This window comes from Chroicocephalus ridibundus, chromosome 3 (assembly GCF_963924245.1).
Source record: "Chroicocephalus ridibundus chromosome 3, bChrRid1.1, whole genome shotgun sequence".
NCBI classification, from domain to species: domain Eukaryota; kingdom Metazoa; phylum Chordata; class Aves; order Charadriiformes; family Laridae; genus Chroicocephalus; species Chroicocephalus ridibundus.
This window is the reverse complement of record NC_086286.1, coordinates 18208034-18230704: the sequence shown is the minus strand read 5'-3', so window position 1 is coordinate 18230704 and position 22671 is coordinate 18208034. Positions and strand designations below refer to the sequence as shown.

The following is a 22671-nucleotide window of genomic DNA, read 5'->3' as shown; positions in this document are numbered from 1 at the left end:
TAAAACAAAACAAAGGTATATCAAAACCAAGTTACAAGTAACAGCATATTTTGATTTGAGTGTTTTTGGAAGAGACCTTAGTAAATAAAGCTTAAAAGCTACGGGAAAAAAGTGCACACAGCTTGTCAAATTTACAGCTATACATCGGGAATTAGAAACACGAACTTCTGAAAAGCAGAACTGTATGCAAGGTATTTGTAGTTATAGCACATGTTATCCTGGCCAAGAAGCACCGTTTACACAAGCTAACTCAAAACCCAGTATTTAACAAAATATTTTAAATAATAAAACAACAGCATCAGCTGTGTTCATTTAAGGAATTCTCTATTAACACTATCAAAATAAAGAATACCGTGGGTTTTACAACTCTGATACATAGTATTACACCAGCCACAAGAAAGAGGAAGAACTGTAATTCATAACAAAGTCTGAGACCACTATCAACCAGTACTAGTATCACTAGTGGTTACAGGCCACTCTTCATTTTATCCTCTCGGTATAGCTGGCATTTACAGAACACTCTCCGCCACTCTGAACTGCATATTTAGTCACCAAGTTATACTATTACTGCATGCAGCAGAACTAAGAAATACAAGTTCCTATTACAAACAGTTTATCAGAGACAGCAAAAGGTTAGATACAGAAGACCAAAGGGTATAGGCATCTAAAGATATCCCCATTAACAAAGAAATACAAAAACAACAACTAGCAAATGCAGTTAAAGTCAGTTCCCTGGGATATGTCATTATGTAAGATGTACCAGATTTACAGAGGTGGGAATAAATTCTAAACACTAGAACATCTTACTCTGGAGTTTGTCCAAAAGTTTAGATCTGGAAGCTGTTCCTTTCCCTTCCCACTCTGCTTTTGCACGCAAGTCTTCTGCATGGCTACACATCAGATACCTGTTTGAAAAAAGCGCACACACACCAACAGACCAAGTCTTTCTGGAATCATTCTTTTCACTTTTAAGCATGATATATATCATAACATTCTTAACGAACTGGAAACAGATGACTTAAGCTTGAGACTGATAGGAAAAAAGGCAAGGAACTATTCCACACAAACATGCATCACCTTCAGAAGCATCTACAAATTGGCAATAGAAGTAAACAAACACGGACAGATTTTAGGAAGTTAGAAATGTCTTATTTTCATCTAAGAACAAACCAGACTATATTCACTTACTCATTAAATTTAAGAAAACAGGTTAATAATTCAAGATCAGATGACCATGCATGTGTATGTATTAATTTGAGTTCTAGTATTACAAAAGTAAATCATAATCAGGTTGTTTTCAAGCATCTGAAACAGAATATTGTCTACTGAACAGTCTTCTTTACTCGCCATTTTAGCATATCTCACTACAGCTTATTAATCAACAGGATAATAGCTTTAATATAGTTTGAGGTGTTTGTTTGGTTTTTTTTTCTTTCACAGTGTCAGCTATCAAGACCTAGATAATTCCTTTGAAAATTCCACCGAAAGGGCTCTCAAAGTCCAAACACTTACCCACTGAGGACATGAATGCGTTCTGTATTGTATTTCAGAGGCGTCAGTTCACAGCGTAGAACTTGAAGTGCCTCCAGGACCTTGCCATCCTCCAGGTATTCCAGGTACTTCTGCTGCAGCAGCAAAAACTTCATCCTCTGACATGACAGAAAGCAGCAGTCAGGGGAAAAAGGTTGACTGAAGTTTCAGAAAACGTTTGAGCCTAAACAGAACAGTAGAAACCATTCTACTATGCCCTTCAGAAATACAGCTATATGTAATGTTTCATTACTTATTTTCTTTTTCCTGGGTTTTTCAACAACAGTGCAGCAATTAAGTTAGCCATGAATTCCCTTCCTGCCTTAAGGGCTCCAAGTATCTTCCTATCTCATTTCTCGGATTGCCCCTTCAACTTGTCTCATTTTCACACTCACTCCCTTTTCAGTCACCCTTCTTCAAACCCTGAATTAGACGGGCTTCCCAATCTTTCATTCTATCAAGAAAAGCACCCAAAAGTAGATAATCACATACTTAGGACTGCATCACAGCACACAACACAACAGGCCCACTCAACAAGTGCTCATCCTGCTTACATAGGAGCCGACATGGAATGTTTGCATAGCCGCATAACATACAGCAATAACAAATCGACACTGCCTGAGGTTTTGTTTTGCAGTTCCATGTTAAATTGTTTTCCCTGTGTGTTGTATCATTTTTCAGGATTACAGAAAAAAAAATAGTTTCCTATATTTAGAAACCACTTCTCAGAAGTAATCACTGCTATTTCATAGTGTTCCTTTCATCTTGTACAGTTTTTGGTTGTTTTCCTTTAAAAAAAACAATCAAGCCTGCTATTCCAACAACAAATGTTTGTGGATTAAAAAAAAAAAAAAGAAAAATCAAGTATTCATTTACTATATTCAAAAACCTGAAGTCCAAGAAGTTTCTAATATCAGTTTATTAGAAACACAGTTTGGTTGTTTCCAGATGAAACCAACTATTCTGTGTTTGCACATCTTCTTTACAGTTACCAGAGAGAAAAGACATTTCCGGTCCACAAGACTCACCAGGTTAAAGAAGAAAAATAAATTCTGAAGACAGATCACTGAGAAACAGAACGAAGATTAAGTGTAGCAAATTACATTTGCTTTTCTAATGAATACACCACCAGTTCAATCGCTGTTTTCCTTTGCTTTGTCAGACCTCAGGCACCTCATTATTTTCATGCTCATATTTGGTCAATGTTTACTCAGTTTCAAACACACTGCTAGCCGCCTTAAGTAGAGGGATAATCATGAAGTTTAAGATGTTCCTGTCCTATTAAAGCTTACATGAAACTTTAAGGCTTACTATGTGTAAAATCCAAAGTTAAAGCATAAGACACCCTTAGCTTTCACAGATGTTCAGTTCTTCAAAAGAGTAAAATTTCTACGTATGGTGCTATTAACTTACCACACAGCTTTGTGAAGCATAAAACATTACATAGTAAAGGTGATTTATGTTCTAACATGTCTGTAGTACTCTATTGTCCCGTACATGACAGGCAAACAATATTACATTCCCTATCCTGTTGCTTAGTTTATTTGGAATGTTAGAGCATCACTGTATGTTTTTTCCAGGTGAAGACAACACTTTTTGGTGTTCTGACATGTAGACAAGCAAAAGAAAGATATCCCAATTATTTACAGCCTCAGTGGTTGGTTCTATGCAGTGAGCCAGCAGACCTCACACTGTTGGCTTATACACTAGCGGCAGGTGGGATAAGAGCTTCCTCTCACAGCTATGCACATGCTCACTGGGATGCATGGAGGTGCTCAGGTAGTAGCCACATACCATACTTCACTCCTCTTGGTCACCTCATACTGATGATCACCATCAGATTAAAAAAATAATGTTATTTCCAGCTTGTAATAAAAACGATAATCCCTCCAACTCTTCCTTCTCCATTCACTGCATCTAATATAAAGTTATATCATCTTTCCCTTAAATGTGATAACCATATCTGTATCTAATTACTCCCTACTTTTAGGACTTGGCATGTTAGTTTCATTTCTTTAGAGGAAAAAGTAAAAAGCGCAGAAAACCCTAAAAAACAGTTTTTGCAACACCAGTCCTAACAATTCCATGGTAGCATTACAGGAACACTACCATGCAGAACGCTGTTGCCAAGTTATCCAAAGAGGTACAACTTCAGAAGTTATAATTTAAAAAAAAAGTCATCAGCGTCATGTGTGACTTTGGCATATTAGAAATATAAAAGCCTCCAGAACAACACAGCACTGTACACTTCATGCAGGAGTCTACTGTTAACATAATGGAGAATTAGTACAAAAGATAAGTTACAATTTAAAACTGCTTATCTACAGCAAAAGGCAGGGACTAGAGTAAAATGTTGATAGGGAAGTTAAACTGATTTTCTAAGCTATTTTGATAACTGCTCCAAAACTTGCCCTACAGCATACTCAAACAACAGCATGAATACAACCTCCGTAAGGCACGTCACACTCCAGTGACATCGTATTTCAAGTCTTTTTTTTTTTTTTTTTTTTAATATCGGGACACTCATGGCCTCCTGCCACTTATTTTTGTGCAACTATAGACTTTGCTGACAGATTTCACTGAACAGCTGAATTTTGTCTTCATTTTCCCCTCAACTACTTATATACCCTACTAACAGTATTCCTAATTACTTCCAATACCACCTTCTTAGGGTAGATAAGACTATTTTGAGTACATCATCTCTTCTCTTCTAGAGGCCAAATAACCTCTGCTATAGAAGGAAAGAGAACTGTTTATAATGGCAACTGTAAAGTAAAAATCCCACCACTTAAGTAGAATAGAACGAGTATAAAACTGATATGACACATCGCACCCAGAACAGCTTACTCATTCTCCATATTCTTTATCTGCTTTCCAAAGAAGGGAAATAAGAGTTATCATAATCCAAAATTATACCATGTACAATGTAACAGAAGTGCCTGGGATTTGTTGTTATCGTCTCAGTGTTTGTAATGGAGATTCAACATCATTACACTCCTTGCTGTTGAACAATTTAAACCCAGACACCACCATCACTTAGCTTATAGCAAAGATTCTTCATGCCATAAGACCCATGGAAGAGCACAACACACCAGTTTCAGCACTGCAGTCTGGCTGGTTCTATTCAGTTATTACTACTTCATCCTGTCTTTCAACTCTAGAGAGAGGACAAGGATAAAGTGCATTACTTTGTTGTTTCTAGAAGCTATTACTTCAGTGCAAGTTGAACCTCTGACCACCCTGGGGCAACACTAAGAGTTAACAGATTTACCGGGCGGGTCAGGGGTGAGGGGGGGGTGGGGGAGAGGTTGTTTTAATGTATGTACTAATTAGCACTTTGCTTTCTTCAAACTACAGCCTTTGATTACTAACATGAATGCTTATTACTGTACTGCTTGATTGTCCTAATCATTAGTAGGAACCCACCTTGCAGAATCTTAAATTCTAGGAAGTTTTGCACGCGCTGTGATTCACCAATACTAAGTAACTGAAGGTGAAAGCTTCAGCAACACAACTGTGAAAATACAGGACAAGCGTCCTCCCACAGTCAAGAAACTGGGCCATTTTGATCACTGGTTATGGTAGCAAAGCTTCAGAAGTTTAAAGACTAAAATGTATAACTACCTAATTTTAGGATTAGGTTTTGGTTATTTTTGACCTGCGTATCTTAATAAGCTCCACAACAGTTTTATCACTGTACTAAGAGTTCAAAATAAATAAGTAAACACTGCTTAAACAACTCGTCTTTGAAATGAACAAGGTAACTAAAAGACATGCTGAAATCATCACCTGATGTTTCAAGACATAAACCCAACACAGTAGCTATCTGCTTGAAGCCTCTTAAAACTAAGACCCCAATTTTCACCACTTTGTACTTGTTATTACTTTGGTAGTCTTGTAAAACACTGACAAGAGCACTTAAAAAACATCAAAAACTTAAGTGTAAGACTTGATAACGTAAAGGGAAAAAAATATTCTGGCCTGTAGAATTTAACAAGACTTCAACCATATCAAATCCTGTCACTTAATGAGTAATTCAATCTAACAGGGAACTGCCTTTAACACTAGTAGCAAGAGAGACACCCCACAGGCAGGTGGAGCACTCTGCTCCAACAAGAAGATATAAATCACCTTTTTTTGTTTATTGCCTGCTGCAGGCTGTATACCTCCAGCACTGGGTGAAAGCCCCATTTAAGTAAAAGAAAATAAAAAGTAAAGAGGACAATTTGGAAGTATATTCTAGATGACTATAGAGGAATAATCTCCAGATTTCTTCCCAGGTTAAATTAGTTACCCAAGACAGATGCCGTAACATGCCCAAGTAATCCTAAAGTAAGCAAAGCCTCGGGCTGGCTTGAAGCTGATATCTTCTAAACATTACTCAGGGAAAAATAACATGCTTGAATCAACTATAAAGTTTTCCTACAGTTTGTCTCAAGACAGCTGTATCTTATATGCTGTAAAAGTAAACATGACTAATCACACACTATATAGCACTTAGTTGTGTTGACACAAATAAAAATAGCAGACTGTGGTGTCCCCCCCAACATATCAACACACAGCATCAAAGGTTTACAAATTGAGATCAGCCATTTCAGAGTTAGTGTTTTCACCTGTAGAACTTACAGCACTTTGCAGAAATAAGGAAATTAAGACAGGAGTAGAATTTTCAAAATACATACACATTGCCTTCACAGACCAGACATTTCAAAAGCAGCTATATATCCTGGTTATTTTGTCCAGGTCATATTAACTATAAGTAAAACAAAAAACAAACACAAACCAAAACACCACACACACACACCCTACTTTGTTAAATACTCTGTGTCATCTAAACTTTTACGTACCCATTCTTCTTGTACGCACACATTTTTGAAAGATCTAGTCATATAGCATGAGTCACATGTCAGGAAACCCAAAATCTAATTTTCTGTTTTCAAAGAGCTACCTGCAGTAGTATCTTGTCTGGACTTTCCCTAATCAAGACATTTATCATCTTCAATAGTTCTGACTTAGTTGCAGTTGGGATTAGCTACCGAGCATAAAGCATGCCTCCTTACCTTTAATGATCTTTCACTAATTTTCCGGGTGCTGACTATACTAATACCACCCGTAATCTCAACCATGTACAAAAAAGCTGGGTGGGGTGGGAGGTGGAGACAGCACGCAGGCAATGGAGTACGCATGAGCTCAACTTATCCTTGCAAGTCAGTATTGTCTTGCTAACACAGACATGCAAGACACTTATACTGTTATCTGTTTTAAATTATATGAAGTTTATATAAAGGAGAGTAAGTTTAAAAAGAAAACAATTCATATTTCGTTCAGGTGAAGTTTACTCTAAACCAAGTATTTTTATTGCACTAAGCTTAATTCAAGCAGTTAGACGTCAACATTAAAGAAGAGCATGCTTTCAGAGCCCTCCAAAACAACAGAAGGAAAACATCCCCTTTTTCCTCAAATTAAGTTCTCCAAAAAGTACAATGCTGATACTCAGTTAAAACTCGTGACTCCCATACATGTAAGACACTTTAATACCACAGAGAAACTTGATAACTACAGAATTTCAAAACATGAGAAAAATCTGCTTCAAAGGACCATTCGTATTCACATAAAATGGTTTCATACTTCAGTCTCCACAAACTATTGAAAGCTGCATGCAATATTCTAAACTATTTGAACAGTAAGTCTTACGTATATCAAAGTCTTTGAGAAAAGAGAAAGTGAACTACTAGTCAAATTAAGAGATGCTAAGCTTTGGCCAAATTAATGGAACAGAATGTAAACTTCTCTCGAGGACCCTCTGATGTTTTGTTAAACATCTGTTTTTCCTACTTCACTTCCTGTTCTCTCTTTCTGTCCCTCCCCCAGACAGGAAATTGTCTTGACAACAAATGAATCAGCTAGAAGTAGAGCTAAGCAGCCATCAGCTGATTCTTCATTGTTGACAGTTACAGACACTTCAAAAAAAGCCCTGCTACTGTTTTCTTCCTAAGCGACCTTAGTCATTCTAACTTCATTTCATTACAATCAACATTTAAACAAAACAGAACAAGCCATTTGAAGAGCTAAGTAATGACTTTTTCGTATCTAGAGACAGAAAAATGAAACCAAGAAATACTTTCCTCAAAGTACCTGAAATCATAACCACCCATATTGTAATTGTCAAGTCACGGGACCTACAAATCTCTATTTCTAGGTTCATCTTTAAAAAAAAAAAAAAAAAAAAGCCAGCCAAAGAGAAAAAGCTCTAAATAAAATCCTGAACAGCAATACAAATACATTTGCTCTTTAGAAGCCATCTGGAAAAGCAACAGCATTGTTCATGGTCTATAGCAGCCTCTATATTCTTGTAATGTGCTATTACAATGCCAATTCCACATTAGTATTACCACATTTTGTTTCTAAACTTCTCTTCCCTCAAGAAAACCTAACTCCCATAAACACCGCAGAGATTATGAGAAGTATTTCAAGTTTGAAATTAATAGTCAACATAGGCAGTTTCTACAGAAACTGACCTATTTTAGGACTGTTACAGGATTTATATTTTATCAGTTAAGCATGTTTAACAAAGTTTAAACATTCAGTACACCAAATATTAGCCTCAATACTTTTGGGCTTCCTATCTCACATTCTAAAAAAGAATTAAAAAGTTCAGATTAGTGTGACGTTTGTGATAGCATGCAAGCCACTTAAAGTAAACAAAAAAGAAAACAAGAACTACAGACAACCAACTCCATAGTGAAAGATTACATCACTACAATTAGTCCAACTATACAGCTCTGAAAGAGTTCAAGTGTGCCTCTTACCACAATTGCATGCGGAGAATGCACTAAGGCCTTAAGTTCATTCAGGTCGTTCTCAGCCTGCAGAAATGGGCATAAGAAAAAAAAACAACAAAAAAACAAACAAAAAAGTATATAAGGAGGGTGGATTTTGAATTCTCTCACAGATACTATAAATTTAAACAGTGGTTAATACAGTCCTATAAGCCCTACGTTACCTTATCCCATTCTCCTTCCATGACATGATTGCGGAATTTGGTAGCAGAAGGATGTTCTAAACGACATCCTGACTCTTGCATGAGAAGATCAACAGTCTGGCTGCAGGAGAGATACAGTGTAAAAAAACCCGACCAGTTTTACCCTCACAAATATACCGCCTGCTATGATAACAATTAACCATATTTAAAAGTAACTTTATTAAAGTAAGAATACTGTGACCAGGTTCAGATGCTTGTCCAAAAAGACTATCTCAGTTGCCCGAGACATGTAAACAGCTACCTATAGCCAAAGCAAGTTGTCAATGAGCTTGAAAGCTTTGCTGAAGTACCATAAAGTATGTGACTTACCAGCCACCACAAACAGCCATCCCTGCACAGAAGATAGACTTCATGAAGGAAGATACAGACTAGAAAGCTGTTAGCTACTGGCTACTATCCCCTGCCCCCTCCCTCTCCCCCCAAAACAATATGGAGAGCTACTACATCTGCCACAGGCCTCAGTTTTTCTTCTTCATCACATATTAAAAGACTGGCTCCTTAAAACAAAATAAACAAACTCATGAACCTGTAGCCCTCCCCCTTTTACACTAAAAATAGCTTATTTACTGTGGTGTCGTCTATGAACAGTCACGAGTTGTCTGCTGCTGTAAACTTGCCTCTTGTGTCAGAGGCAATTTATTTTATGTACTGAGTTCTTTCTAGTTGGCCTATTCCACAGTGTGTTTTGAAGGCTTCTTTTGTGGTAGCTACATGAAGACTTTGCAGGATTTCTCTAGCCCCCTTCCAAAATCATGACATGTTGGCTTTAGCTTCACTCACGAAGTGAGCGTTGCGATTAAATTCTTAGGCTTCCCCGACTCCGCTGGGAAATTATTTTTCCTATGCTGATTTTGAGAAAGCGCCAACATACTTGTTTCTAGTCGACAGATAAGATTATTATCAAAAACACGTGTCCAGCACAAATCTGCAGAGGCCTTCGCCATCTACAGGGACGAAGGTTTTCAGAGTGAAACCAAACAGCCTATTTAAGTGGCAGTTCAGCCTGCGCTCGCTTCCTCCCAGCTGACAAGCCAAATCTTGGAGCTCATCTGCAAAAGAGCCGCTCCCCGCTGCCACCCCCCCCCGCCCCCCAACGCCGAGCTGCGGGCTCCATTATGTTTACCAGATAACTTCTCCCCCACTAACACATTTGTATTGATCTGCCCTTATCGGTGTGCAACTCGACTTCCATATTGCCATCCCTGGCAGGGGAAGCTCCTGGGCCTGTCCCTTCACAGGCAGCCCGCCTGGTACACACCGAACTGACCGCCACGGCCTTAGAAAACACATCTCCGGCTCCATTTTTTTTTATTTATTATTATTTATTTTTTATTTTGCGAGCGGGCCTGTCCCCACTGCTCTGCCTCGCACCCAAGCACTGGTCTCTCCTCTCTGGGGACTACTAGGCAGCCACAGGGGTAGTTTTTGCCACCAACCCCACTCTCCCACCACCTTTCCCCCCGGCAGGTCCCTTCCTCTCCCCCCGCCCCAGCTCCCCCATCCTCCGCGGGGACCGCCGGCCCCCTGCGACCCCACCGCCCCCTCCCCGCGGCGGGGCGTATGTGTGTGCGGGGCCTCCCCCGGCCCCACCGACGCCCTTCGGTCAGGGCGACCCGGCCGGCGCGGGGAGGGAAGGAGCCACCCCCCCAGCACCCCCTCCTCGCCCCCGGCTGCGGTCCCACTCGCCCAACCGCGGCCTCCCCCGGCCTCCGCGGCCACTTACTTGAGGCCCAGGCCGTGAAGGTGCTGCCCGATCAGCCGGATCACGTCCTCATCGGACTGCGAGAGCCGCTTCTTCTTCTTCAGGGCGCTGCCGCCGCCGCCCCCGAGCTCCGCGGCGGCCGGGCCGGGGCCCCCGGCGGCGGGCACCCCGTTGTTGACGCTGAGGCCACCGGGGCTGCCGCCACCGCTGTTGGCCGAGGGCAGCAGCCCGTTGGCGTGGGCCAGCTGGTCGCCGGCGGCCGTGCCCGCCGAGGCCTCGCCGTTCTGGGCGCCCAGGCAGCCCAGCTCCGGGCCCGCCGGCCCCTGCGGCGGCTGCTGCTGCTGCTGCTGGCCCCCTCCTGCCCCGTTAGCCTGCATGGCGCTGCCGACGCCGCTGCTGCTGCTGCTGCCTCTGTGCGGGGCGGCGGCGGGGGCGAGCCCGGCGGGGAGCGAGGGGGACTGGGACGAGGTGAGGCCTGCTCTGCCCGCGGAAGCCCCGGGCTCTCCTGCTCCCTCCACCGCCGCCGCCGGGGAGGCCCGGGCTTTCTTCCGCGGGGGCGGGGAGGCTCCGCCGGTGTCCGAGTCGGAGGAGGAGGAAGCGGAGGCCAGAGTTTCCTCGCCGAGAGCGGCCGTGGTGGGAAGCCGGGGGGGCGAGGAGGGGGGAGGCGGGGGGGGGGGGGGGGGAAGGGGGGGGCGGCGGGGGTGAGGGGAGGCGGAGCGGGGCCCTGTGCCCCCCGGGGGTCCCGGAGGCAGCGCCGCCGCCCGCTCGGGGCTCCCTCTGGCGATGGCGGCCGCCGCTGCCCTGAGCCCCCGCCCGGCAGCCCCAGGCGCCCGGCCCGCTCCGCTCGCTGCCCGCTGGGTTTGTCTTCTCTCAGCCCAGCTGCAGCCTAATGGAGTCCGGGCCGGGACGTCACAGGAAATTCCTATACTGCCCCCTACACACACTTCCGCCGCCCGGGGCTGGGGGTGGGGTATGGGCCCTATAGGTGCCGGGGGGCGGCGGCGGGGCAGGCCGCGGGGTCGCCGCCGACGCCCCGACGGAGCCTCCTGGGCCGCCGCCGGCCGCCCCCGGCCGGGTCCGGGGTGGGCCGACGCCTATGGGGGGGACACAGGCGTCCTGCCCGGGGGATCCCGGGGGTCCTGAGGGTGTGCGGTCCCAGGGCGAGAGCTCGATGGCGGAGACGCGTGAGGGTGTGTGTGGTGGGCATGCACGATGTGCGCCCACCGCCCCGACACGTCACCGGGCCCCGTAATGCAGCAGAGGTGACCGGGCAGAGGAGGGTTACGATAATTTCCTGAAGCAATCTGTTTTGTTTTGTTGGGGTTTTTTCCTAAAAAAAAAAGCAGAAATGCTCAATGAATTCGCATTCTGTCGTTGGCCAAGTTGGTTGCTGGAAGAGTTTGGACCCGCTGCTGGTCTTGTCTTTTGCAGTTGCTGCGTGCATTGGCACAGAAGCGGGGGGAACATGACGTTTTTGCCGTAGATCTTCCAGAAACATTGAGAGTTGGGGCACATTTGTCCGGACAGGGTATCGGAAGACAGCTAGGCGTTTTGGGGGTCCCAGTCTCTACTCTGAGGTGTCTCCCTCCCATCCCCTACTGTGTGATGGAGGGGAAACTCCAGTCCTCAGCCAAGTCTCTAGTCAAAAGTCATGAGACGAGTGAAATCTTGGGTCTTTAAAAATAGTGTCTTGAAATAATACGTTGTGTGTTACTTGGTTTAGAGCCTGGAATTTTCATTTTTTATATTCTCAAGCTTTTCTCCAAAACCCAAAAGGAAATAACAGAACTTTTTTTTTTTTCTTAATGAAAGCTGAGATTAACATCTAATCATCTGCGCCTTCAGAAGCTGAGCTTTTAGGAGCACTGAAGGTTACCGACTTACGTTAAAATGCTAAGTTTGGACAACAGTGCGTGCTTTCAAGTGCAGTTTTGAAGAAGTCTGGCTGAGGGAAACCATGGGCCCAAGACCAGTCTGTGAAGAGACAAAATCCATGAAAGGAATGAAACCAGAGAAGATGACACCTCATGGAAGCCTTGGCAATTGAAGTAGGTCCTGTACCGTGTCCCTGTGTAGGGACCTCGGAAGGTGTTTGATGCCAGCTGAAGCACTCTTACACCAGAGAGAGAGGTTGGAAAGAGGGTTGTCACTGAGCACTGCCCGGGTGTGGCCGTAGGGTTAAATTCAGCATTGGTCTTCTGGAGAGAAACATGCTGATTTTGTCTTCCTTGGCTCACCAGCCATTGCCGGAGAAGGCATTGCTTGTGTTTTAGCCACTTCACCACTGCCGTATCTCCTCTCATCTCCATTGCTCTGTCTTTTCATCGTTCTTGGGGTCTTCTTTCTCAGTCCTTCCCCTCCCCAGGTGCCATCACTGAATCAGTAATTCAAAGATTTGAGTAAAGATGACAGGAACAGTACAGAGAGCAGCATAGACCCTGTGACGGCACCTGAAAGTGAACTCTAAAGAGTAAGACTGGGTTTTCAGGAAGGTGAAGTTGCCCATCATTCTTTCCTGACCTTGTGCCTCAGTGTCCAGGGTGAAAACCCCTTCCCACCATTCCAGTTTGTGCCACTGTCCCTCCAGCTGCTTGCCCTGCTGCGCTGCCCTCGCGCTGCCTGGAGAGCCTGGTGTTCCTTTGTCAGTCACTGCTTTTGGTACCTGCGTGTAGCCTGCTGCTCTCATGCACCAGCTGCTGTCTTGATGTCTCTATGAAGAGTGTATCTGTGGTGAAAGAAAGGCAGAATCTCTTTACTGTAGCTGGGCAAGGGGCTCTATATACCTATCTGTGGTAGAGAAGGGTCTCACAGAGCTGCCGTTTCCCCCATTAATTTCAGTTAAAGACTCTCAGGGAGTAAGAGTAGTGTTTGGAGCTGAAAAGAACCGAAAAGATAACCTTTAAGAGGTACATATTGCTGCATTAATTGCAGTGAAAGTTCTTGACCCCCTCCCCCCTATCCCCTTCTCTGGGGGAGGAAATATCCCAGCAGAAACACAAAGAGTTGGAGTAAGAAGCTCGGTATTGCTGGGATGGCACAGGCTCTGGGCCTGGGACACGCCATCGGAAGGTTTCTCAGGATCCCAGCTGATACAAAGATGTATAAGGGGAATCATTCAGAAGTTCCTGGAGCAGTTCCTGCTCCTTTCCTCCTTTGTCACCTATGGTTTTCCTAGTCATAGGAAAGGTTTTTCCCTCACGTAGGCCTTTCCTACTCATCAGGAGGGGTTCCCGAGAGACAGGCCTGTGGCTAGCAGACCTTCCTCCCTGCAGCAGGGAAAAGGAGAATCGGGAAAGGGGCAGTGTCAGTATGCTTTGGCAGTCTTTCATCAGCTGGGCCCTGATTTGGATCCTAATTCTATTCTGCACCATTATGAGAGAGAACAGATTTAACAGTGATCCGTATAAGCATGAAGCTTTTTGAGCAATTGGATGAATCAACTGTTAAATACAAAACACATCTCACTTGTGACCAAGGACTTTATTATAATAAAGAAAGTATGCATTCATCATATTCAGACATCCTCCAAGTTTCACAAATGTAGAGAATAAAATAAAAATTCAGCAATAAAAATTGACAAACTTATCAACACCCAAAAGAGGAATTTTAAAGACAAATTTTGGCAACTTTAAATACAGCTGGCATAATATCGACCATGTTGCTAAAGTACAGAGGTAATACATAACTATGCAGAATATGTGCAATTCTGACTATATCATAATTCAAACAACTTCCTATTGTGTAGAGCCATATCTTTAATAGAAAATATTTCAGAAACACTTCTTAGTTATCGTGAAAGTTTGGAAGACCGAAGAGACCCATCACTCCATATAAAAAACAACCAATGAAATGACCAAGTGTAGAATATGTTGAACATATGATATCTTTATGTGTAAGAAAACTGTCTTGGGACACTCTAGACTAAATATAAGTGCTTGAAAAGCAAGAAACATCTGCCTTTTCTAAGTCTGGAAAGTTGAAGAAAACCACCCTTCAGTTCATCATTTATGGGTTGCCTGCAACTAATAAAACTTTGGCTAATTTCTCTCATTCTTTTTTTTTTTTTTTCGTTTTGTTATAGAGGATGGGGCAGGAAGTCCAGATCTGAATAATAGGAAGGAACTCTTTCATTAAGGGGCTGGGTTATTTTATGATAATCATATGAAGTTGCTTAAGCAGAACTGAAATATTACAAAATATTAGAGAAAATCCTGGAGACCTGGATTAGCAGTCAAAGCTGCACGGTGAAGATAATGAATCATTTGATTCCCTCCTATCAGGTATATATGTGTATACTTTTCCTTTTCTTCTGCACCACATTTGAGGTTACTGGAAACAAACCAACTAACAACAAACAACAAAGGAAGAAAGAATAATTTAGAACAATGGCATTTTCCACCGTTTCAGCTAAATAAACTCTTGAACAAGCACCTGCATATGTTTGCAACTTTCTAAAGATGAGATATGGATGAAAAACAAGCACCTTCCTTAAACAGCATTTCTAGAAAGGATTCAACAGATAGAGGGTTTGTAAGTAAACAACAATGGACTGCGATTCCATCACTTCATGCAGAGGATGGTTGGTATTTTAGTAAAGGAGTGGAATCTGGAAAGCCAAAGCTTGGCTGGAGTTGCAACTGAAAAGAGAATGTGAAGGGCAACAAAAAGCGTTTTCTACAAGCACATCGGCAGCAAAAGGAAGAAAAGGAAGAATGTGGGTCTGCTGCAGAATTGGGTGGTTTACCCACAACCACTAGGATTGAATTAAAGTCCACCAAATCAAACTGGGCATATACAAGTACACTGGACCAGATGGCATGCGTTTGAGCGTTGAGGGAGCTGGCCAGTGTTATTATGTGCTCACTCCCTATGATATTTTGAAGGGCTGTGATGATATTTAGAAGGCTGCCAATGACAGAAAAAAGGCAAATTTTATGCCTTTAAGTTCAGTTATGTCAACGCCCCTGGCTTCAGGCTTAGTGAGCAAGGGGAAAGCAGATGATGCCATTTAATCTTGATTTTATTTGGGCTTGTGATAGTGTCTTCTTCAGTAACCTTATAACTGGGGAGAAGTGGAGGAGGTGGGCAGGCTATGTGTGTGAAAAACTGACGGTACCACCAGGCTTGAAGGGTAGCACCTCATTGGTTTGAAGTCTGACTGATGCCCAGTTAGGGGGGATCAGGAATTGATACTGAAGCAAGTCCTGTTTGGTATGGTCATCAGTGACTCAGGGGGTTGGACAGAATGCACCCTCAACAAGTTTTCAGCTGATCTCCACGCCAGACTGGAGAGACCAGCTGACGTGCTGGAGGCCACAGCTGCCATTCAGAGTAGCCTTGGCAAGCTGCAGGGGTGGGCCGGTGAGAACCTTGTGATGGTCAACAGAGATGAGTGCAAAGTCCTGAACGTGTGACAGGCTATCCTCATACACCGCTACAGGCTGAGAGCCAACTGGCTTGGGAGTGGCTCAGCAGAAAACGGGCCTGGCTATCCTGGTGGACAGAAGTTGTTCATCGTGGGAGTTAACACCTACAGGGCTGCATTATCAATATACCCAGCAGGTATGTGCTCTCTGTGCAGCGCTGGTAAAGTCACATTGGATATCCACTGTCCAGTTTTGTGTCCTCTGGCAGCAGCCAGTTCAGCAGAGGCTGCTAAGGTGGTAGGGGCTGGAGCACGTGATGTATGAGGAGGAGCTGAGTAAGTCGGTTTGGCTACACCAGGATCTAATTATAGTGTTCACCTTCCCTGGGGGAGTTATAGAGAAGATGGCACAAGGCTTCTGTCTGAGATGTGCACCAACAGGGCAAGAGAAAGGTGGCACAAGGCTTCTCTCTAGTTGTGCAGTAACAGGACAAGAGACAAAAGTGAGAAGTTGCACCCAGAGAAATTTGAACTGTGTATAAGAAAACAAAAGTTCAAAGTGAGAGTGGTCAAGTACTGGAACACGTTCCCAGAGTGGCTGTGGACTTTCCAACCATGGAGATACAACTAGACTGGACAAGGCTTTGAGCAACCTGCTTTAGCTTTGAAGATAGCCGTGTTTGGAGCAGGAGGATGAACCAGTGACCTGGAAAGGATCGCGCCCAACTTTAATTTTGCTGTGTTTATAAATACACCTAGAAGAATCCCTGTGGTATGGGGGGAACAATAGTGGTGACTCAATAATTGTCATGTCTCAGGGCTTGCTATGTCCCAAAGCTTCAGTAGGGACATCATGTTGCCTTGCAGATGAGCTCATATGGCAAGGGTAAGGGCATGAGTGCTATTGTTGTAACATAATTAAATATTAGGTAATCACAGTGTCTTCTGTCCGCCAAATTCACATATGTACACTGATGCTGACCTCTGCGCTCTCCTGGGCAATCACAGCATGGCATGGTAACAAAATAAATGTCAGAAAGTGCTAAGGATTATATGTGATATGGAATGTCCTGTTTAATTCAGGATTTGTCGTATTATGTCACAACTGTATATGGTCAATACAATTTCTCATAGGAAGAGCATACATGGCATGGTTTTCCCTGTATTTCTGTTGCCATAGGTGTCTTTCTGGATGTGCAGGATACCATGTATTGGGAGAAGTCAGACTTCTCTGTATAGGCAGACAAAACATGCATGTGCAAGAGGTCTGATGCTAGACTTGTGCTTACTGTGCAACTTCTCTGAGCATGCACAGCAAGACAATATTGCATATGCTGTGAGTCTGATGTCAGACTTGCTCTGCATGCATGATTTATCTGTCTGGGACTATCCTCGATATCAGCCTGCAAAATCCGGCTGTGTATTCTGTGGTATATCAGTCTTTTTCAGATGTATTAGGAAGTTATGTGTAGCCAGGATTTGGAAAGATGGTAGGCCACCATGTCAGTGCTTTAAAGAGATCATAGAATCATAGAATGGTTCAGGTTGGAAGGTCATCCAGGTTAAAGATCATGTAGTTCCAGCCCCCCTCCATGGGCAGGGACACCTCCCACCAGACCAGGCTGCTCAAAGCCCCATCCAGCCTGGCCTTGAACACTTCCAGGGATGGGGCATCCACAACTTCCCTGGGCAATCTGTTTCAGTGTCTCACCACCCTCACAGTAAAGAATTTCTTCCTAATATCTAATCTAAATCTCCCCTCTTTCAGTTTAAAACCGTTACCCTTTGTCCTATTGCTCCGCTCCCTGATCAAGAGTCCCTCCCCATCTCTCCTGTTGGCCCCCTTTAGGTACTGAAGTCCGTAATAAGGTCCTCCTGGAGCCTCCTCTTCTCCAGGCTGATGTTTCCACACTTGCAACCGACAGAATAACAGTGTGCTTGGACTTTTTTTTTTTATTTCTCCACATCTTTATAGGCATAAATGTTCACTCTGAACACTTACTAAATCCCTTTCTGACCATTTTTTTTTTTATTTCTCCACATCTTTATAGGCATAAATGTTCACTCTGAACACTTACTAAATCCCTTTCTGACCATTGTGTGCAGCAGGAGCTGGCAGGTATTCCACGGAAAAGCCTAGCACTGATTTTGTCCCATGAGGCTTTCCAAGCCTGTTGTTTAGAGTATCTCCGGTAGTCTGTGTTCCTTAATATTAGCGTGTCAGTTTCATGGCCAGGGCTCAAATGGGTTATTGGTGGTTTTGTGCAAGATTAGATTTATCCTTCTATTGTTGCAGTTATTTTACTTTTCCTACTGGGGGGCCGCTCCCCTGCCTTTTACTTCTTGCTAGCTCTCAAGGCAATTATTATTTCAGGCTTGTTAATTGTGTCTGCCAACTCCCACATAGCTCCTAGAGCCTAACTCTGAGTGGGGTAACGCACCACTTTCTATTGCCTAGCCATTGAATTAGGCCCTGCCTCTGCCAGAATGACATGTAAACTAGTCCTTTCTCCCTGCTTTTTCTGTTTTCTCTAGAGGGTTGTATTGCAATGAGCTTTTACACCTGGAACTAAAAATTCAAGACCGGGCATGTAGGCTGTAGTATCTCATATCCACTCTGGAATGGGCAGAGAGGGGAAATTGTTACGTAATCACCAGCAGATTATATCTTAACATTAAGCTCGTGAATAGCTCCTTGGAGCCCTCGGATTCCTAAGTAGTATTTTTTTCCTTCTTAATCCAGAATATATGGTTTTTCCAAGTCTGCATTTAAAAAAGCAAGTGAACTGCCAGACTCACCTTATTTTCTTTGGACAAGAGATTAAAGTTAGTGTCACAAGAATGTCATTGCACTATTATTTAAGTGCCCCTTATTTTAAGAGAAATTGTAGTTTCTCTTGCAACTCTATCTCTGCTTAAAATCCAACTTTCTGCACAAGCTTCTCCATACTTGTTGGCGCATGGTATTTACATCAGAAATGAAGAGCTACAAAGTTAGATAATAAGATTCTTTCATGTAGCTCCATACATTTACGTACTAAAAAAATCTTCACCGCTTCATCTCATTTGTCGCCATTTTCCAGTACATCATCTCTGGCACTAATTCTCATACTTAACATCTTATAAAGTTTCAAACAGCTACTATAACAGAGAACACAAGACACCACCGATAACCCAACACAAAAGTACTTCTTCCGCATGCTTCAAAGAGAATGTTGTTGCAGAACTTTACTGGCCTGAGATGCAGGAGGGGGAAACAGAGTCATGGCCCAACAGTATTGCATAGTGTCAAAGTCTCATCACTCGAGCTCTCAGAAGGACACTCATGCAAGACAGAAGTTCCTTCTGTAGCCAACAGCAAGCAGTAAGATATTAAACCCATGTGATCTGATGACCTTTAAACATTACAATTTCCAGAAGAGTTTATTCAGATCCTTTTCCAAAGGCTCCTAGTATCTTACAGTTGGGGTTTTTTGTGTCTTTGTCTAATATATTTGGGTCTTTGGTACTAAACAAATCTGATTTCTCAAATAGAAAATGTAACGTTCCCCAAATCTTCTAAAATACTTATTTTTTTGAAGAGGGTACGGCCTGTGGAATATAGGCAGAGATAGTTTTTACTGACACTTGTTTGGAGTAACTAATATACCTTATTTGAGTCTTTTCCTCATAAGTAATATAGTCATTTCAAACACATGCAGATTAAACGTTTATGCTGTTGTGTCTTCTCTCTTAAAGAAGAGTGCCGAGAGGATTTCTGAAGCATGGCGTGATGGGTAGGCTTTACTGACATTCATTTGGCTGCATTACTCATTACCAGTTTGACTAATGGGAAGGACACCCTATATATTGTCATTCCTATTTTTACCCATGTGCACAAAATGATACCGTATACTCAATGACGTCTGTATAATTTTTGAATTAATTCCTAGTTTTCTATAAATACTAACTCCTTCTTTGTGAGCATCCCCTGTTTAATAGCACTTCTTCAGAACGTGGCATCTGAGAGAGGAGCATGTCCTGCTGGATACACACAGAACTGGGAGGCACAATGGGAAGTAGTTCCAGATGGAAGGAGGAAAGGGAAGTTTTTTAAAATTAGGATCAGAAGCTTGGTCTTTTAAATATTTCAGTGCATGTGTAGACATACTTCCGTGGGTAGTACTATTTGCTGCGTTTTCACAGTTGGAACCTGGTATTATTAATTATAACAAATCTGTCACCTCGAAGTAACTATGTCGCCTACCATGGCCACTCAAAACCTCAGAGTGCATTCTGAAATGAGCTCAGGCTTTCTCTCCTAAAAACAAAGGCTCGTGTCCCTGAAGCTAAAAGAACCCCCATGTGTTGTCAGAAGTCCACTGCCAAAGACATGTAGTGCCAAAGACACAGCAGAACGGAACAAATTCCATTTTGCCAGGAGCGTTGACACAAATGCAAAGTAGGTAGCTTGATAAATCTGTTTTGCTCTTATTGTTGTAACAATGGCATTAGCAGGAAAACCTTGATAGAACTTTGTTGTTAAAAAACATAGTTTATGATATTCATCTAGCCTGACTTTATGTCTCTGTAAGTTGAGCACTTAGCCCAAGCTATTTTCCTAGGCTTCCTCTGGAAAGGTGGAGGCACCCACGAAGGTGATTCATTCCAGATACTTACCTTAGGATGGAATGAATCACTTTCTGGTGTCTTTCTCCATTGACATTAGGGGGACCCTAGCCCAGCTACATTAGACTACGTCACCAATGTCTAGATGAGTACAGTTAAAAGAGGTAAATTCTGGCCTAAATTCTACCACTGTAATGGTAGATTTGAAAATGCAAACAGTGTCATCATGGGTGAAAGGTGCCAGTATGCCATTGACAGGCACAGTAAGTAATGACAGTTGAAAACCTAATGTGGCTCATGAATCGCATGCAGCTCAGAAGCCAATTTGGAGCTGTGCTGTCATGTCACTTCTTCATCATCTGTCATCAGTCTTTAAGGTCATAATGGTTCCTGATACTCAACTGTGGGAGAATACTAGCCAGGAAAGGATGCTGAGGCCACCTGAAGAAGCAGCAGGTCTCTAAGGAGATCCTCAGGAAAGATCCTAGGATGATCTTCAGGGATCTCTGAGGATCTAGACCTACTACCTCCTACCTGGAAGCTGCTCCCAGAGCTCGCCATCCTCTTGGCTCTTCAGGGTGTGTGTCTTGTGGTTCTTGGGCCTAGCTAGAGCCTAATATATGCAGTTCATTAGATAGTGAAGAGTGGTCACTGCTGCTCAATTAGTTTTATTGCTTGAAGAATATGCAAATTATTTAACTTCTTATAGAAATATTATGATACTTGCACAGGAGAACAAAACAAGATGAAAGCTTAATAACCTTTACTGATTAAAGGCAGTAGGCATTCTGAATATACATAACTGCCAGCATTTTCTTGTTATTCCCACAATCTCTTTTCCTTGGTAGAAACAAGACAAATTACAGGTATCAGCTATCCCATCTTGGAAATAAAGCTTTCTCAACAAAACTCTAAAATATGTCCTTTTGTTCCCTAAACCATTCATTTAAATTTTATAAGGTCACTTGCCCCATAATGGGTACTTGCAATGCCTTCTTTGGCAAAAATTTGGTAACATTATTTCAACATTTAGAAGAGACTTAGGATCATCTACTTCATTGTTAAAAAAGCTTGGCCGTGCAGGTACCTTAAAATGTCTTGCATCAACACATTATGACTTCACTGAAGTCTTATGAGATATTTGATGCAAAAAATCTGTCTTTTGCATAAAACTAATATATTGTTGTACTACTTTTAGCATTGATTAAATATTGGCATTTTTGGTCAATATTGTTTAAAAATATTAATTAATGTTAACAAAATAAATGCCCGCTATTATGTGAAAAATAAGACTATGCTACTTTATATATGTTCTAAAGTTTGTCATAGGAATGACAATTTTAGCTATGCCTTTCAACATCTTTATATAGTTCTATAATTTTACCTACATAACATGTATACCTATAAACATTAACTTAAATTATAGATAATTTAATGTATGTAAAAAAGCCTATGGATATTTGGTCTGAATTTTTTCAGCTACAGATATTCTGAACACAGTAAGTTGAGGCAGATTCAGATTGTCAACAGAACTGCTTCCACGACTTAGCTTTTGAAACAAATCTTGAATAATATCGCATAGTTATTGCGCTATCAGGCAATTTCCAAACATGATTAAAATATTTAATTTTTTAGTGAATCCTTCTAGCAGGCTCAACCTGCTGAATTTTAAGTTGGGCCTTTGGAATCCCTAGGGAACAGTGCTACTCCATGTTTCAAACAGGAGCATTTTCAGGGGCAGGCCGATATAAAGCCTCTGAGATGGAGGAAGTTTTGCTGCTTGGATAAACGTAATCAAAATAAGATGTAGAAATCATGTCTTTAGTGATACTCAGCTTCTGATGATGTATGCGTTTCTTGATCAGGGGATGTGTATCAGTCTTCTTATTTCTAAAGATGTTTTCATCAAGGGTTGTCAAGTTCAACCATTATTTTTATTTGCCATTAGATTGGATTTCTGTTTGTACAGATCAGGCTGCAAGTTTTGGGTTTTTTTTTTAGAGGTTTTCAGAGGCAGGAAAGAATATCATATTGTACTGAGTGACACTGACGTGCAAATAAATAACACTGAAACTTGGAAGAGTGTTAATTAGAAATTATTATAACCTGACTGACCTGACTTGGCATTATGGTATCTTGCCAAACTGGCTTTTTATTCTTACGCGTGTCTGATTTGTGTTTGTGGCGGGAAGCTAATGGTTTCATGGAATTGCTTGGCTTAATCCTCCTTTCTTTACACTACAGAAGTTTTATGTGAGGAATAACAAGTAAAATCAGAATGAGGTTCACCAGGTATGACTCGTGGTGATTATCCTAAATAATATTTGGCATAGATTTCTATTTTAGTAAGTTCAAGTAGATTGGGCCTGTTATTTGTTTACTTAAATGAGATCTACGTTGGTTTAAGACTGGCTTACACCTGTG

General features: G+C 42.4%; 1 protein-coding gene across 3 annotated transcripts in view; it reads right to left on the bottom strand.

Annotated features, from left to right (window-relative positions):
- The window catches only part of WDR26 (WD repeat domain 26), a 33318-nt gene extending 22136 nt beyond the window's left edge, over positions 1-11182 (bottom strand). For 2 of the 3 annotated variants that reach the window (XM_063328215.1, XM_063328216.1), the window contains exons 1-5: positions 10296-10788; positions 8534-8633; positions 8340-8396; positions 1513-1649; positions 808-905 (exon numbers count right to left, since the gene is read on the bottom strand). In XM_063328215.1, coding sequence (XP_063184285.1) covers positions 808-905; positions 1513-1649; positions 8340-8396; positions 8534-8633; positions 10296-10651 — 748 coding nt within the window. In that variant the 5' untranslated portion in view covers positions 10652-10788. Of the gene's footprint in view, positions 1-807; positions 906-1512; positions 1650-8339; positions 8397-8533; positions 8634-10295 lie in introns of all 3 variants that reach the window. The other variant, XM_063328217.1, reaches the window with a different exon arrangement.
- Positions 11183-22671: the final 11489 nt, after the last annotated feature.